The sequence below is a fragment of the Anser anser genome (assembly GCF_964211835.1).
Source record: "Anser anser genome assembly, chromosome: 23".
In the NCBI taxonomy this organism is placed as follows: domain Eukaryota; kingdom Metazoa; phylum Chordata; class Aves; order Anseriformes; family Anatidae; genus Anser; species Anser anser.
Genome location: NC_139744.1, coordinates 6,043,845 through 6,057,459, shown reverse-complemented (window position 1 = coordinate 6,057,459; position 13,615 = coordinate 6,043,845). Strand labels below are relative to the sequence as shown.

The 13,615-nt window shown below is 43.2% G+C and overlaps 1 protein-coding gene across 6 annotated transcripts in view; it reads right to left on the bottom strand.

Moving 5' to 3' along the window:
* The window catches only part of GPATCH8 (G-patch domain containing 8), a 55,017-nt gene that overhangs the window by 5,235 nt on the left and 36,167 nt on the right, over window positions 1-13,615 (bottom strand). For all 6 annotated transcript variants that reach the window (XM_083808962.1, XM_083808964.1, XM_083808963.1 and 3 more), the window contains 2 exons: window positions 9,647-9,790; window positions 334-464 (listed from right to left, as the gene is read on the bottom strand). In XM_083808962.1, the coding sequence (XP_083665088.1) occupies window positions 334-464; window positions 9,647-9,790 (275 nt within the window). The remainder of the gene's footprint in view (window positions 1-333; window positions 465-9,646; window positions 9,791-13,615) is intronic.

Sequence of the window (13,615 nt, the reverse complement as noted above, 5' to 3'; positions counted from 1 at the left end):
TGATGGCCATTTGTATACCTCTGCAGGCAGTTTCATACCTCATCTAAAACCTTTTGCCCATTTCAAGTATGCTTGCAACCACAGATATGCATTAAAATAGCATTATACACCCGTTTGAAATTTTTAGCATTATCAAATAATGAAAGAAAATTATTGCTGGATAAAGCAATTTGGGAACGCTCTGGAATACCGGTTCAGTGAATCCTCTTCTACAAAACACAGCATGAGGCCAAACTTAAGCATGAAGCTTTTCCCTCAAAATTCATGCAGTCCCAAGCAGCACTCCTGCTTGCTCACATGCTCCAGGGGTGCTCAGGGATCCCCCATGCTCACCATTCAGGCTGCCTTCTCTGTTCAGCCAGTTCATGAAGACGTCGGAGGGCTTTCTCCTGCTTCCTTTCATCTTTACGCGATCTCGAGGAGACGTTGCGAGCAAACTCCCTTTGCTTGAGATCTTTCAACCTCTGAGGCAAAAGAAAGCAGGGACGGATTAGATAAACGTGGTTGTGGTAAGTGTCCCAAAGAGTCTCTTTGCTGTAGCCCTGGGCGGTATGCTGTGAAGCCCCTCCCCAGTAACATTCATTGCACTAGGATAGAGTAGCAGCACCTCAGCTCAACAAAACAAATGGAGCACGCTGCCTTCCTCCCAGCAGCTAAATGGAAAGACAACTGTTGAACACTTTTGGCCCTGACTTCGAGTCTGTGTATGCATTTCCAGTCAATGCTACTGGTTTTCTTTAGCACGTACAGTAAAGCTGATTTCAAAGCAACAAGCAAATTCTGGAAGGGAAAAAGAAGACTGTTTACTCTGCTGCTCTTGCAGGGTGCAAATGTACATCACAAACAGTGCATGACAGAAGTCTTAATAGCAAAGGCGAGAGAACAGAAAGGGATTAGCTAGTGCAAGAGTTACCTGGGTATTATATCTTACAAAAGCAATGTACAAATTACATTGGAGAAGGTGCCAAAAATCCCATGCAAATGATTCCAGTAAGCAAATAAATAATACAACATACACCACAAACAGTTACTTGCTTTCCTGACAGCAGTTCTGAGACAGCCTCTCAAGAAACAAAACACTCTAGAATGCAGTGAGGTCTTTTTGGGTTTAATACTTTTGAGGGCAGAAACGCTAAGTTCCCCAGAAACCTTATCATATCAGGAAGCAAACCTAAACCCAAGGAATTTCAAACATCGTCATGTCACTGAGGATTTCTAGATATACAATTCTAATAGCAAGTGAACATCATAGTCTTTGGAAAATTTTTGAAGGTCCTTGTCATAATGCTCTAGGAAAAGGGGCTGCTGTTTTTCTTTTGAATACATGTGAAAATTCATAAAAGCCATTTTTTAGAGTGCTATACAGAAGTTAAAGAAAGCTGCAAAGAAAGACCTATACCATCCTAAGGGATTCAAATACCTTTATCTTTTCGCTTTGATGCACAATTTGAAACTCTTTCAAGAGGCCCAATTTCAGAAGCCATCACGTATCCAGCTTCTGAAGAAGATCCGTGATTTTCAGGCATTTCATGAAGGGCCTGAAAGACTAATGGCACTCGAAGCAGTAGTCGCTTCAGAAAAATCATTGTGTAAGGCATGCGAATCACTGGTGAATTCTGAATATATCCTTCTGGCTTGCTGACTCTGCGCCCCTTTAATGGAGCAAAGTCACATACTGGTACACACAAAAGAGTAGATCTGAAAACTAACCCAAAGAGCAAATTGAAGAAATTTAATCGGCCCAATGTAAAGAGAACATTGCTTTGTGAAAAAGGGGAAGATTTTACAAGACAGAGGATTCTCTTACCTAGTCATATTTACTAAATGTGGTTGGGCTTTACCAAAATCAGAGGGGAGGACACACAAAAAATACAGCTATAGACACTAGTAGAAAGAAACTCACTCTTGTGATCTGGACTCCAAAATTAGAAGGGTTTGCTTTCAATACATCAGCTGAAAATGTCACATCACAAAGAAGAAAAGAAAGTAAAAATATAACGAGAGTGGAAGAGAAAAAAATACGAAGCAAGCATTACTACACAGCTCTCAGTGTGTCTGCCAGCTACTCTATGGAGCAGGAGCTGAGCTAGCGAAGCTACAGGACTGATTTTGGGGAGTCTGGAGCAAGAGGAGGGAATGCACGCACACACACACACACAGCAAAGATCCCACCTGGAGCAACGCAGCTACTTTCACCAGGACAAGTAAAGGGCTCAAGGATTTTGTGGTGTATGTTAAGCGTTGAATAGGAAATTTCTTTCCAGAGGGAGAAAAAAAATAACATACTAAGCAATGCTATCAGCTTTTTCATGCCAATTTAAAAAGCATATCTAAAATGCTCCAGGAAGTTAGAATCACCGACAGCTGACAAAACTATGTAACGGGGGTCTGATGCCAAGTCTCTGGATCACTCTTGCATTTGGAAAAAACACAACCCAGCTATTTCCAACAGAAACGAACTGTGACCTTTCGCTTTAAAGAGGAAGGTGCAACAGAGCACTCAGACACACTTCCATCCCCCTGACACAGCCTTAAGCATCTCCCCGCGAACCAAAACAGGCTCCAAGTCCATGGATGATGACGCAGCTGCCCACAGCGCAGTCCTGCCTTCATTCCAACAGATGACTGAAATGAAAGCAGAATTAAATGCCCGTTTCCTTACTTGCTGACCTTTGTGTGCCTCCGCCGGCCCAAGCCTCCCACCCTCTTACTGTGCAACACTTGTAAATCAGAAGTGATGAAGCAAGTGAACTCCAGATGCACTGCAGCTCCAGAATATGCAACATGTGGCAACAACTAGCTGTGCTAACCGACACATGCGACTGAGGATAACGACTAGCCATGTTTTCCAGAGCACTGAGAATTTATTACTCCCAGCTTGAACAAAAAGTTGGTCTGGTTTTAGCAAGCCGAGTTTCCAAAGGAACACGGGATCTCAAGGCTGAGTTTCTTTGTGTAGCACAGGGGCCACAAGGAAGAAGGGTCTTGCTGGGGAACTTCAGGATACAAAATCTCTGTGACCACACCACACCACCTCCTTGGGACTGCAACGTGTAAGATGCCAAGCTCCGCTAGGCTGCATATCCTTGGCTGACCTCGAGTGGTGGATCTTTCACTAGAAATCATTTCTAAAGCAGAAACAAAGTTTGCAAGGAGCCAAACTCCGGCAAACCTGGCTGGACCGCGTGATGTTACAGAAAAGCAACCTGGGGTAGGGGAACAAGGGAGGACAGAAAAACAGAGGGCTGACCCGCAAAACCAGGTCACGACAGCACCCGTGCAGAAGTCTATGCTCACAGGCAGTGGATGAGCACTCAGCTATTAAAACGGCCAGAACTGTTCAAAATAACCTCACGCAGCAACCCTTACTTCGCTAACTGTTCCCAATGCGGGTCTGAAAGCAGCAACGTATCCATGCAAGGACCAGTGGCGAAGTGACAGCTGTGCTGGCCGTCCCTCCCCAGACATGACCGGGCGGAGCAGCAAGAAGCCTCACGAGCAGCTTCACAGCACCAAGGGGAACGTCGAAGCCATGCAGTGCTTTTCAGCGCACTCCAGCTCTCAGCCTTCTCAGAAAGCTATCTGAATGAAATCGAGGTTTAAGCCAGGCTTACACTAACGAAGTTCCCACCTAATCCTCGGGCAAGCATTCATCAGTCCCCCCAGACAGCCGCGTTGTGTTTGGGCTGCCTCAAAGGCAGCTCAAAGGCTGTGGGGCCACGAGCCTCGGCTGCCCCGAACACGTGGGCTCTTTTGGAGGAAAAGCAACAGGAGCATGGCACTGCCACTCAGCCGACCCTCAGGGAGCTTCACTCCACGAACTCAAGAGGAGTAACCTGAGAACCTATCTTCTTGGGGTGAAACCAGCCCTTTTAAGCCTTCCCACCGTGCCCAGCAAGACCCTGGTTTCTTCAGCGGGGTCGGGGCCACCAACCTGCCACGTCCTCTCTCAAGCCAAACGGATCCCTTCGTGCTACTACAGGATTTAAAAACTAGCAAGCATTTTTTCCTTGGTAGGCAGTGTGCTCTCTGAGGAAGCAGAATGCTTTTCTAAGCAGCAACGCGTTTTCAAACTGCAGTTTCCAACACGTTTCCAAAGTGACGGTGACCACGGAGCCAGGAGGTATTACTCTGTGACTTTATTACCTCCGCTGGAAGAATGGCCACAGCGGGAAGCCCCACGACCAGCACACGGGGACACAAATCACTAGGTGCTGAAATGAAGTTGATCTGAATTTCTGCACTCGAGGCGCAGCCAGAAGAGCAGAACTTCACTACCTCAAGCCCTCCTTCAGGCTGGTATTGCTCTTTATTAATAGATACCACCCACCCCAGCTTTCTAACAAAGGACGGTATTTTGAGCCTCATTTCTAACAAAAATCACTAAGAAGTCTAAGTTTCAATGGGAGTGCAATCAAGCTCTTAAAGAACAGGTTTTCTATAAAATCTGCAGCTACTTTAGTAATCTAGCACAGACAGCTACAGTAATGGATCATCTCCTGATCACTGCATAGCTCAGGAGGGGTACAACTGGCATACAACACCATTACCTTACAGTTCTCTTCAAATCAGCTTAGAGAGGCTGCACCCCTGCATCAATTTAAAGCTCTAGAGACAGAGCATCACAGACATGTGAAGGTGGTTAAATAAGAGGGGAAGATCAGGATTCAGAAACTGCTGCAAAAGTAGGACGAGAGTAAAAACTTAGCATGCACTACGGTAATCCTGCCTGAGAATTTGCTCGCGTGAGATCGTACTGAGGCAGGACTTCCCCACTACGGAATTAAAGCGCCTTGCTTTTCAGGTTCACAGCCAACAGCAAATGGATTTTCTCAATTTAATTTCTTTGCATGACAAAGCCAGGCAATTTCACTGAACGGAGAGGCCTATTTAACAGGCGTTCTGTGCCTAAAATTGCAGAGCAGAAGGAGATGAAGCTATTCTCAGAAAAATACAGCACTCCACTGCTTTACTAGACCTGGAGATCTGGGACTTCCAGGACAAACACTACATACAAGAGGGGCGCACACCAGATTCACATGCAGTGAGATTCCTGCACTGGCTTGAAACAGGGGGCAGCCCACGTGACAGCGCAATCCCATTACAGAGCCTTCTCCTCCCCAGCTATTGTTCTCAAGTCTCTGCCAATCCCTGTTAAATAAAATAATAATGTACTTTTCATTATATGCCAGCAGATTCTTGGCTTTCTGAACTCTTGATGTATGCTTGATTCTTTGCCACAAAAGCTTCTGGGAGTGAACTACACCATTACTAAACATGAACTCAAAGGATGGCAACCTTTGTTTCATCATTTCATACAAGTGATAACACAATGCTTACTTTTGGTAATCAACATTCTTTGCACGATAATAAACGAAGTGAAGAGAGCAGAGGGGAAGTGGCAGGCATCTGCAGCTTTATTTCATCTTAATTTCTTCCCTGACAACTCCTCTCTTCCATTTATGAAAATATACCACAAGTTAATGGAACACAGATAACCCAGTGACACAGATCTGCTCACCCCTCAGGAAGGGAGCAGTGCTTGTAACCATGAAGCCCAAGCCCTGCACGCTGAAAATTTATTTTATTGAACACTCTCCACTTATGTCTAGAGTGCACATCCCCATTTCTTGAGGGCAAAGCATTTCTACAGTATACAGTAGAGAAGTCTCTCATATAACACCAAGTATCTTGGAGACGTTCTCAACTCTTCTACATTCACGTTGTGCTTGAAGACACAAGATTTTGGAAAGCACAAGTACAATTCTTCCCAAACCAGAAAGTTCAGGGTTTGGTTTTAGAGTACTCATCAACCACAGCGGTGACTGTGTTGGTAATTTTATTGTGCTTTGACAGGGCTCTCCCCTTTGGCATTAGAAACAAAGATCCAGTTAATTAGGGCAGGAAGAGAACCACAGATCTATAGTTTCACTTCTTAGTTCCACCCCCTTTCTCAAAGAACCTCTTAAGGGAAATATATTCCCTTTGTCCCTTTATAAAGAGAATCTACGAAAGGCAGAGTTAATCATCTACACCTCCAAAATGCCACACATTTAGAAAAAGTAAAATTAAAGCTACATAAAAGACTGTATTTCAATCCTAGTTAGAGTTCTCACAGTTAACCTGGCAAAAGTTCACACGAACATGTTTTTCGCACTGAATTCAAAAGGTGAATGTCTTTATTCTGTAGGGTCAGTGACTCAGTGAACAGCTCAGCCTTCATCAGGCATGCTAGCAGCAATAGACGGCTACAGTATAAACCATACATGAGATTCTGGATGTAAGCTCTCAGATGAAGTTAAAAGTAAAAGGAGACTGCAAATACTACATTAGTTACTGCTAAGACAGTTCCAAGCACAGGAATTTAACAAACTGCTCTCTGCAGTGTGTGATACAGATGAGGTTTATTTGATATTCACTAATGCTGTGCACTACCTGGGTACAAGCCCAGGTAAGGTGACTTTTTTTCTTCTCCACCAAACTCTGGTATGAGGTATCCTATCTTGATGTTAAAACCACATTAAGGGCCAAGTCTGATGTAATGCCATAAAGATGCATTCCCACCAAGTCCAGAGTATTCGAGGACTGTGGAAGCTCTCAAGCACCTGGACATCACATATGCAGATCCACAGGAAAGAAGCGCAAAACCTAAAACGGCTCCATCCTCACTACCCAAGTTCCTTGCTAACTGCAGTTTTCTTTCTACACCTGCCTTCTTCCCACATTTCTCTGTTAATTAAAGGCAGTCACGACTGTGCAGCATCAGAGGCGGGGGTCCTTCGTAAGCTACCACTTAGCTCTAGCTGCCAGGGCTCAAGAGCTTATAGCTAAAAAAAAAAATACCAATTAAAGATATCAGTAGCTTTCCAGGGCACAAGAAGTTATTACATCTATGGTAACAGCACTTTCCAAATGCTCACTGAACGAACTTTAGAGGGACTGAGGTTTTTTCTTCTTACAGCGCCATCTGTATGAACTTGAGTTGCTTTTAGTCCTCTGTTTTCCCCCTCAGAGTGAATACGTGAACCAGTGAATATGGTTCTTTAAAAACATTTGTACTATTCATTTCAAGAACTAACCTATTAAGAAAAGTCTAGAGAAGAACATTACATACCTCCAACACGACGTTTAAAATACAAGCCGGTGATTAGTGATAACAAATTTAAGATCATTTTTCCAATTAAGGTAATCTAGAAATACTGCCTTTTGGATAGAAACTTGGTGTTGATGTCGACTCAGACATAACGAAATGCCATGAAAACAGTGCAGTCAGGAAGTAAAAATAATAAAGCCTCCCCTTTAATTGTTTGGTGTGAATAAGTTGGTGGTTGGTCCAAAATTTATCCGGTAGGGATCAATACACTTACCTATCATCCCTGTTTCGCAATAATCCTGAGTTCCTTCCTGGAATACAAGACAGCGTCTTTATAACTCGGGAGAAGAAAGGGATCTGAGGATGGAACGTCTATTTACAGAGACAGTCTAATGTTCACTGAGCCACAGAAGGAACAAGGAGACACTTGAATGCCGTGGGTATGTGCAACTAAAAATACTTAAAAAGCAACAACGATCCTGTGGAAATCTCTTCAACAAGAGAAGGCAAACCTGAAGCTCTGACACCTCGAGAATTACTGCTGAGAAGACAAAATGTTGCAGAAGCAATACACACCAAACTGGTTTGCTTAATTGTCTAGGATGCTGTAATGTCTCATCTTTCCAGGAAAACCTACTGACTAGCCTACTTTTAAGAAAACTCTTTTTCTCAAAAAATTGTGTTAGCCTTTATGTAACCTTTCCCTCCTGTCCAAAGAGGCAAAACATGAAACATCAATGTGCAACGTTATGAAAAGATAGCTGTTACTTTGGAGACCACCTCACAATTTGGAATAGACTGTCAGAAATGGGCCTTATCTTGAGCGATAACGAACAACACCAGCAAGATAGTGTTACTTATGCAAATTTGAGATAGTGTTACTTATGCAAATTTACCTTCCTTGTTTCTAGGTAGCTTCAAGTTCACTTACTGAACACTGATCCAACAGGGTTACACACATTTCAGCACTACAAAATCGCTGAGCAAGCATTTTCCCCCCTAAATAAAGCACGATTGCTTCTTTGTTTAAACCCCCGTGTAACTAGGAATTAATGCTGTGTGACTTATCAAGATTTTAAAGGCTCATTCTCTCCAAAGCCTGCCAGAAGTCGCTGCAAGGGACACAAAAATTGTCCAAGAGCATCAATTGCTTTACAAATGACCGTCTGTAACAACCTACCCCCAAAGCCCTTTCTATGGATGAGAAGATTATGCTACCCTGTGCAGTACCAAGACTTTTTCTTTCCGGCCATTCTTCTTGCACCCCTTCTGGTGACCATTTAAACAATCCACGAGGGGTGTGGTTTGTTTCTTTCCACGGTATCTGTAGAGGCTAGAACCTTACTAACCTCGTGTCGGTCCCCTAATTAACCACCCAATTGTTATGAGCAGGAGTAGCCATTATCACACTTTATCACCACACTGTAAGAATGTGCCACAAACAGGTCCTTCCACCTCCTAAACAGACGCGTGTAATAGCGGTCAAGTTTCAACAAACAAGTTGATGGAAAAATTTAGACAAAGTACACTGCTATCAGGTATCACAACTGTGCCACCAGCTCGGGCAAGACAGCCTGTTTTCCCCACACAAAGCACATGCTCTTAATCTACTAAACCACAATTCATCACAGGACTCAGACAGAAATTGCCCTACCATGAGATTTCCTATTAAGTCTCCCTCAGCAAATTTACTTTGAACTATCACATCCTGTACTCAACACATAAAAAATTCATATTCTGTAATGTTATATTCTCATTTTAAAAGCTGTTGCTTCACTTCCATTTTGCAAGACCTAGTACTCCGCAGCACATCCTCCAGAAGTTACCAGTGTTTTAATGATCGTATTGTTAGAATTTATAATTAACAATACCAAAAAGTCTCCTTTGAGCAATTTTATCCCTAGATGAGCACAACGTTGCTATCTGTTTTAAATTTACATCTCATTTAGCAGCTTCAAATGGTCGAATAGATTAGGCTAACACATGAACTTTTATTATTTATTATGTCACACAAAGTATCACATAGATATTGCAGTACATCCTACCTTGGGACAAAAGCCAATTCCACAGATTCTGAATCGATCTTCTCATGAGCATTACAGAATTTGAAAACCGCCCCTCTTTTGCAATTCTTTTGACACAGCCCTTTATTTCCTAGTCTCTTCTCAGTAACTTGACAGAACACAGAATAAAGTTTTTAAAATGTCCACGTGGCATATCATCAGACTCTGGAGTTGTATTACTATAAAAGCTGATGCAAACTGGGAGCCATCCATATCCACGTGTATTCTTCCCAGTTTAACAGCAGCCCATTCTTGCTTGAGGGTCATTAAAAACTGGTGCTTCTTGATGTAAACAATGGCTTTGCTGTACAGTGTTGTGGGTTTTTTGTTATGAATGGTGGGCATACGAATCTTAACCAGTGACACAAAACACCTATTCCTGGGGCTATGAGCATAATAAGCACACTGGGGAAATTCAAAGTATTAACCACAAACAAGACCGCTGCAATGAACAGAAAATTAACGAGCCATACTATCAACAACTTTTTACCTGCTTGTGAGCATGATCATAAGAGTTTATGTGGTTGTCAAACTCTTGATGCTTTTGATACTGCTTGTCACATAGTTCACAGTAGAAGTTTGCTCTGAGGTCTTCCAAAGCCTTGGCAATTGCCTTTTCTTTATCAACGTAATCCTGCAAAATTAAGAAAAAACAATTCTGTTAAAATTCCTGTAAAACAACCAGGAAGATTCATTCCTTTAAGCAAAAATAATCCTTACGAAAACCTCAACATACACTGATGATTAAAGTACCTTTTTTAAACCAGTAAGTCTTTACACGTTAAAAAGTATGAAGAATAACTTGGCTGTGCTATCAACCCAGTCTTCATTCAGTCTCCTGACAGAACATAATCTTATCATTAGCGCAGGTATCTGTAAAAGGAGACTGCTCAAAAAGAGTTAGTACTGAGTACGGCACTAAGACAGTCCTCTTCCACCTGCAAGAAGTGAGCCTCCTGGATTGTCTGAGATTTAAAGGAAAATAAAAGAAGAGGTTCAAAGCCTCAAGCTAACATGTACACAAACTGGCAGCTGCCTGCTCACAAAAGGCAATGAACAAATCCACATCGAACCCATGGAAGATCGCTGCTTTTGGAACAGACTCTTAGAACTTTAACCACTGATACTTCCTCCATTTTGAGTGCTAACAGACATCTGCTCCATCTCGACTTCTCTGTAATTCAATAGGGATGCACACAGACAGGCGGTTGGGAAAGCACCGCTCAGAAACCATTGACCCTAACTCGCTTCAGTGTAATTTTACGGTCATTTTTCTGTCAGCGAAATCTTCCCAGGAGCAACACTGTCCATTAAGCTGAGTTCAAACAGCGATTACACCAGGAACGGGCACAGGTAGTTGCCATTTAGGGAGGTCTTCCCCCCCCCATTTTGTTAAAGGCTGTACACACTACTTATTCCTTATATAATTCAACACGTTTCTAGGCACAAAACTAAACCTCTGAGGAAAAGGTGCCGCGTCTAGATTGGCAACGGTCACATCCTCCTCTTTTGCTATAAAGAGAAGTAGCAGCTTTCAGCTTGGCAGGGTCAAAAAGCTCTGGGACTCGCCCACGCGGCCGCCTGCTCGCTCGGTGCAAACCCCGGGCAAACCCTCAAACCGCTGCCACGGCTCGAGTCCCGCCGCCTGAAACCCAGCCCCGGCTGCTCCGCGACCCCGTCCCCGCGGGGCAGCTGCACCGATGCAGACCGTGGCCAGCAGCCGGGGGCTCGAACGCACCCGATGCCGGGCGAGACGAACCGCGGGGCGAGCGGCTGCTGCCTCCAGCCGAGGCTCCGTTACAGCCCCGCCAGCAGAGCTAACAAGGCATCCGCACCCCGCACAGGAAGCTGGGGAAGGTTTACAAGTCAGAAGCACTTAACGCTGACTGTACTGAAAAAAGCTACAAGGGTTGTATCACAGAGTATGCTGTACTAACAGCAGCACACCCAGCACAGCTATTTACCTTACCCATTTCAATTGGAATAAAGAGACGTGAATCAAGAAAAAAAAAAAACAGCCTAACATTTGAGAAAAGGCATGTAACAGTTTAAGAGTTTGTCTTCAAAACCAACTTTTTATGGGAAATTTTCTTGCATAAGAAAAAGGAGGTAGTAAGCATTAAAAAAAACACATAGAAAGCATTCCTCTTTTGATATGATAAGATTTTGTTCACAATAATGTGGTTAATCTCCCAGTTCTCACGTCAAAATTACTTTAATATTGCCAATCATGTTTTCTGTAATGCTAGATTCATGCGAAAAAATTCAGCATCCTGGGGAAAAAAATCTGAGAAATTCTACTGCTAGAAGTTTTTGGTTTTTTTTTCCATTTTAAAGCACTATCCAATCTTTAAATATAAATCTGTTTGAAGTTCCTGCTTCCATCCATTATGGGAGGCCCTTGCTTAGAAGGGAAAAAGGCATCTAGAGATTTGAGCCTGAGGCAGGTCCCCACGAAGACAGGAAAGGAAAACAGAGCAGCATGAGGTTCCCAGAACAATGACATTTAAAGTTCTTCTGAAACTCCGAACAAGCTTCCTGCACCATGTGTATTTTTTTCAGAGAGCATCCTGTGGCTAAACAATGAAAACAGCCATTCGAATTATCAGCACCTATACAGGAGAAGGGAATTACAGAACATTTCTTGCTTCTTGGTTGCAGAGTTATCTGAAATTCCTTTGAGACTCACTGAATGGCTAATCACGATGCGGCCACAGTTGGCAATTGCATAACGGACTCCTGCGGAGCAATGAAAAATTTACACTTGCAGAGATTTTCACAGATTAATATGGAAATGCAACAGCCTAACGATGAAGCGCACTAATAAAAATACATCCGAGTTGGGAGAGATTGCTGCTGCTCCACGGAACTCCTGAAAAAGATTTGTGCTGAATACTGGCAGGAAGGGAAAATGCTCTCAGAGAGCAATGCACATCCAACTGCATTTGGAAAGACAATTGCAAAAACTAAGAACTTTACCATAAATTGCATTGCAGACTTGAGGCAAACATCATTACACGCAATTCACACAAGAGCTCCTAATAACCCTCCGAAATGAAGCAATACTTTTTGCACCCTGCAGCTGCTGCCATCTGAAGGTCCCCAGCGCCGCAGCCAGGGGCTCATTGTGGGATGGGATCAGGCTTTGGGTCCAATGCTGCCCGGGAACGGCTCTGTCAGAACTAAATCTCATGTTGCAGTGGGCGAGCAGTACGCCACCCGGCATGGACAGCATTGAAAACAACAAAAGACGGCACAGCTTCAAGGAGAAAGCGCACCTGGACACGGAGGAACCGTTCAGCACAGGCTATGTAAGCCCATTTAAGAGCACGCCTGCACTTTTAAAGCATACCAGAAGATATTGATTTCATTCAGCTCCAAACTAATAATTAGTTTTATAAGTAATTACAATGGCTTTTATTTTTAAATGAACAAATATGCCAGCAATTCTCTTTGTAAAGGAGTTCTGCTTTGTAAAAGACACATTAAGGTCTCAACTTAAGGGGGGGGGGAGAATCAAGAAGGGAAGAAACAAGTTTTCACAGCTGAATAAACCGCCTGCAGTATTAACTGTTCAACTGGAGAAATGAAATTTTAGATTTGCCATGGTTATGTTTAATTTTAATGGCATCGAAACTACTTTTCCACTATTCCTCGAAGAATTAAAATTTATGCAAAAATGACACTTCATTGTAATGTCTGCGGCTCTTCTTCAGTCCCGCTACTTCTGAAGTCTCAGGACAACTGAAGGAGCAGCCTTTCTCAAGGCTTCATGTACTTTCCAGGCTGCTAAGCAGAAGAGTGGATTAAAGGACTAGCAAAGACCACATCTCCACAGAGCGCCAAGTGCGAACTCAGTTACTGCTGATTCAAGTACGCTCCAACACGCCATGCTCAATGCCACCATGACGGCCCTTTTTTATCATTAAAAAGATAAGTCTTGGGTTTCCTTAAGTCTTACAGGTTTCATAACCCCTACGGAAACATGGAATATACGCGTATATTTTTTTTAATGCAGCCTGAGAGGTTCTTCCAAAGAGATACAGCCTATCGATTTCTCAGAACTGGGGCCATGTCCTGTGTTTTCAGAGAACAGCACGTACACAACCACATCATAACATATTATTTGCTGCTTACTCAGTAACAACAGATCTACACCTTGGGTAGATCCTTGTGGGTCCCTCCCAACTCTCATATTCTATGATACATCATTTCCAGTTGATAACTGTCCATCTGAAATTTGTGTCTGCAGACTCTGCACTGACAAAGTAGCATGTTCACCAGGGAACTTTGGCAGGCCTAGGTCTAGGGAAGGACACGTTCTGCTCATCCTAAAACTGTTATTTCCAGAGCAAAGCACACTGATAGAAAGCCTTGCTGCTAACCTGCAGCTCTTTAGCAGCGAAACAAAGACCAAGGTTAATTCTAGGAAGTGAATAACCCATTCGTTAAAATAAAA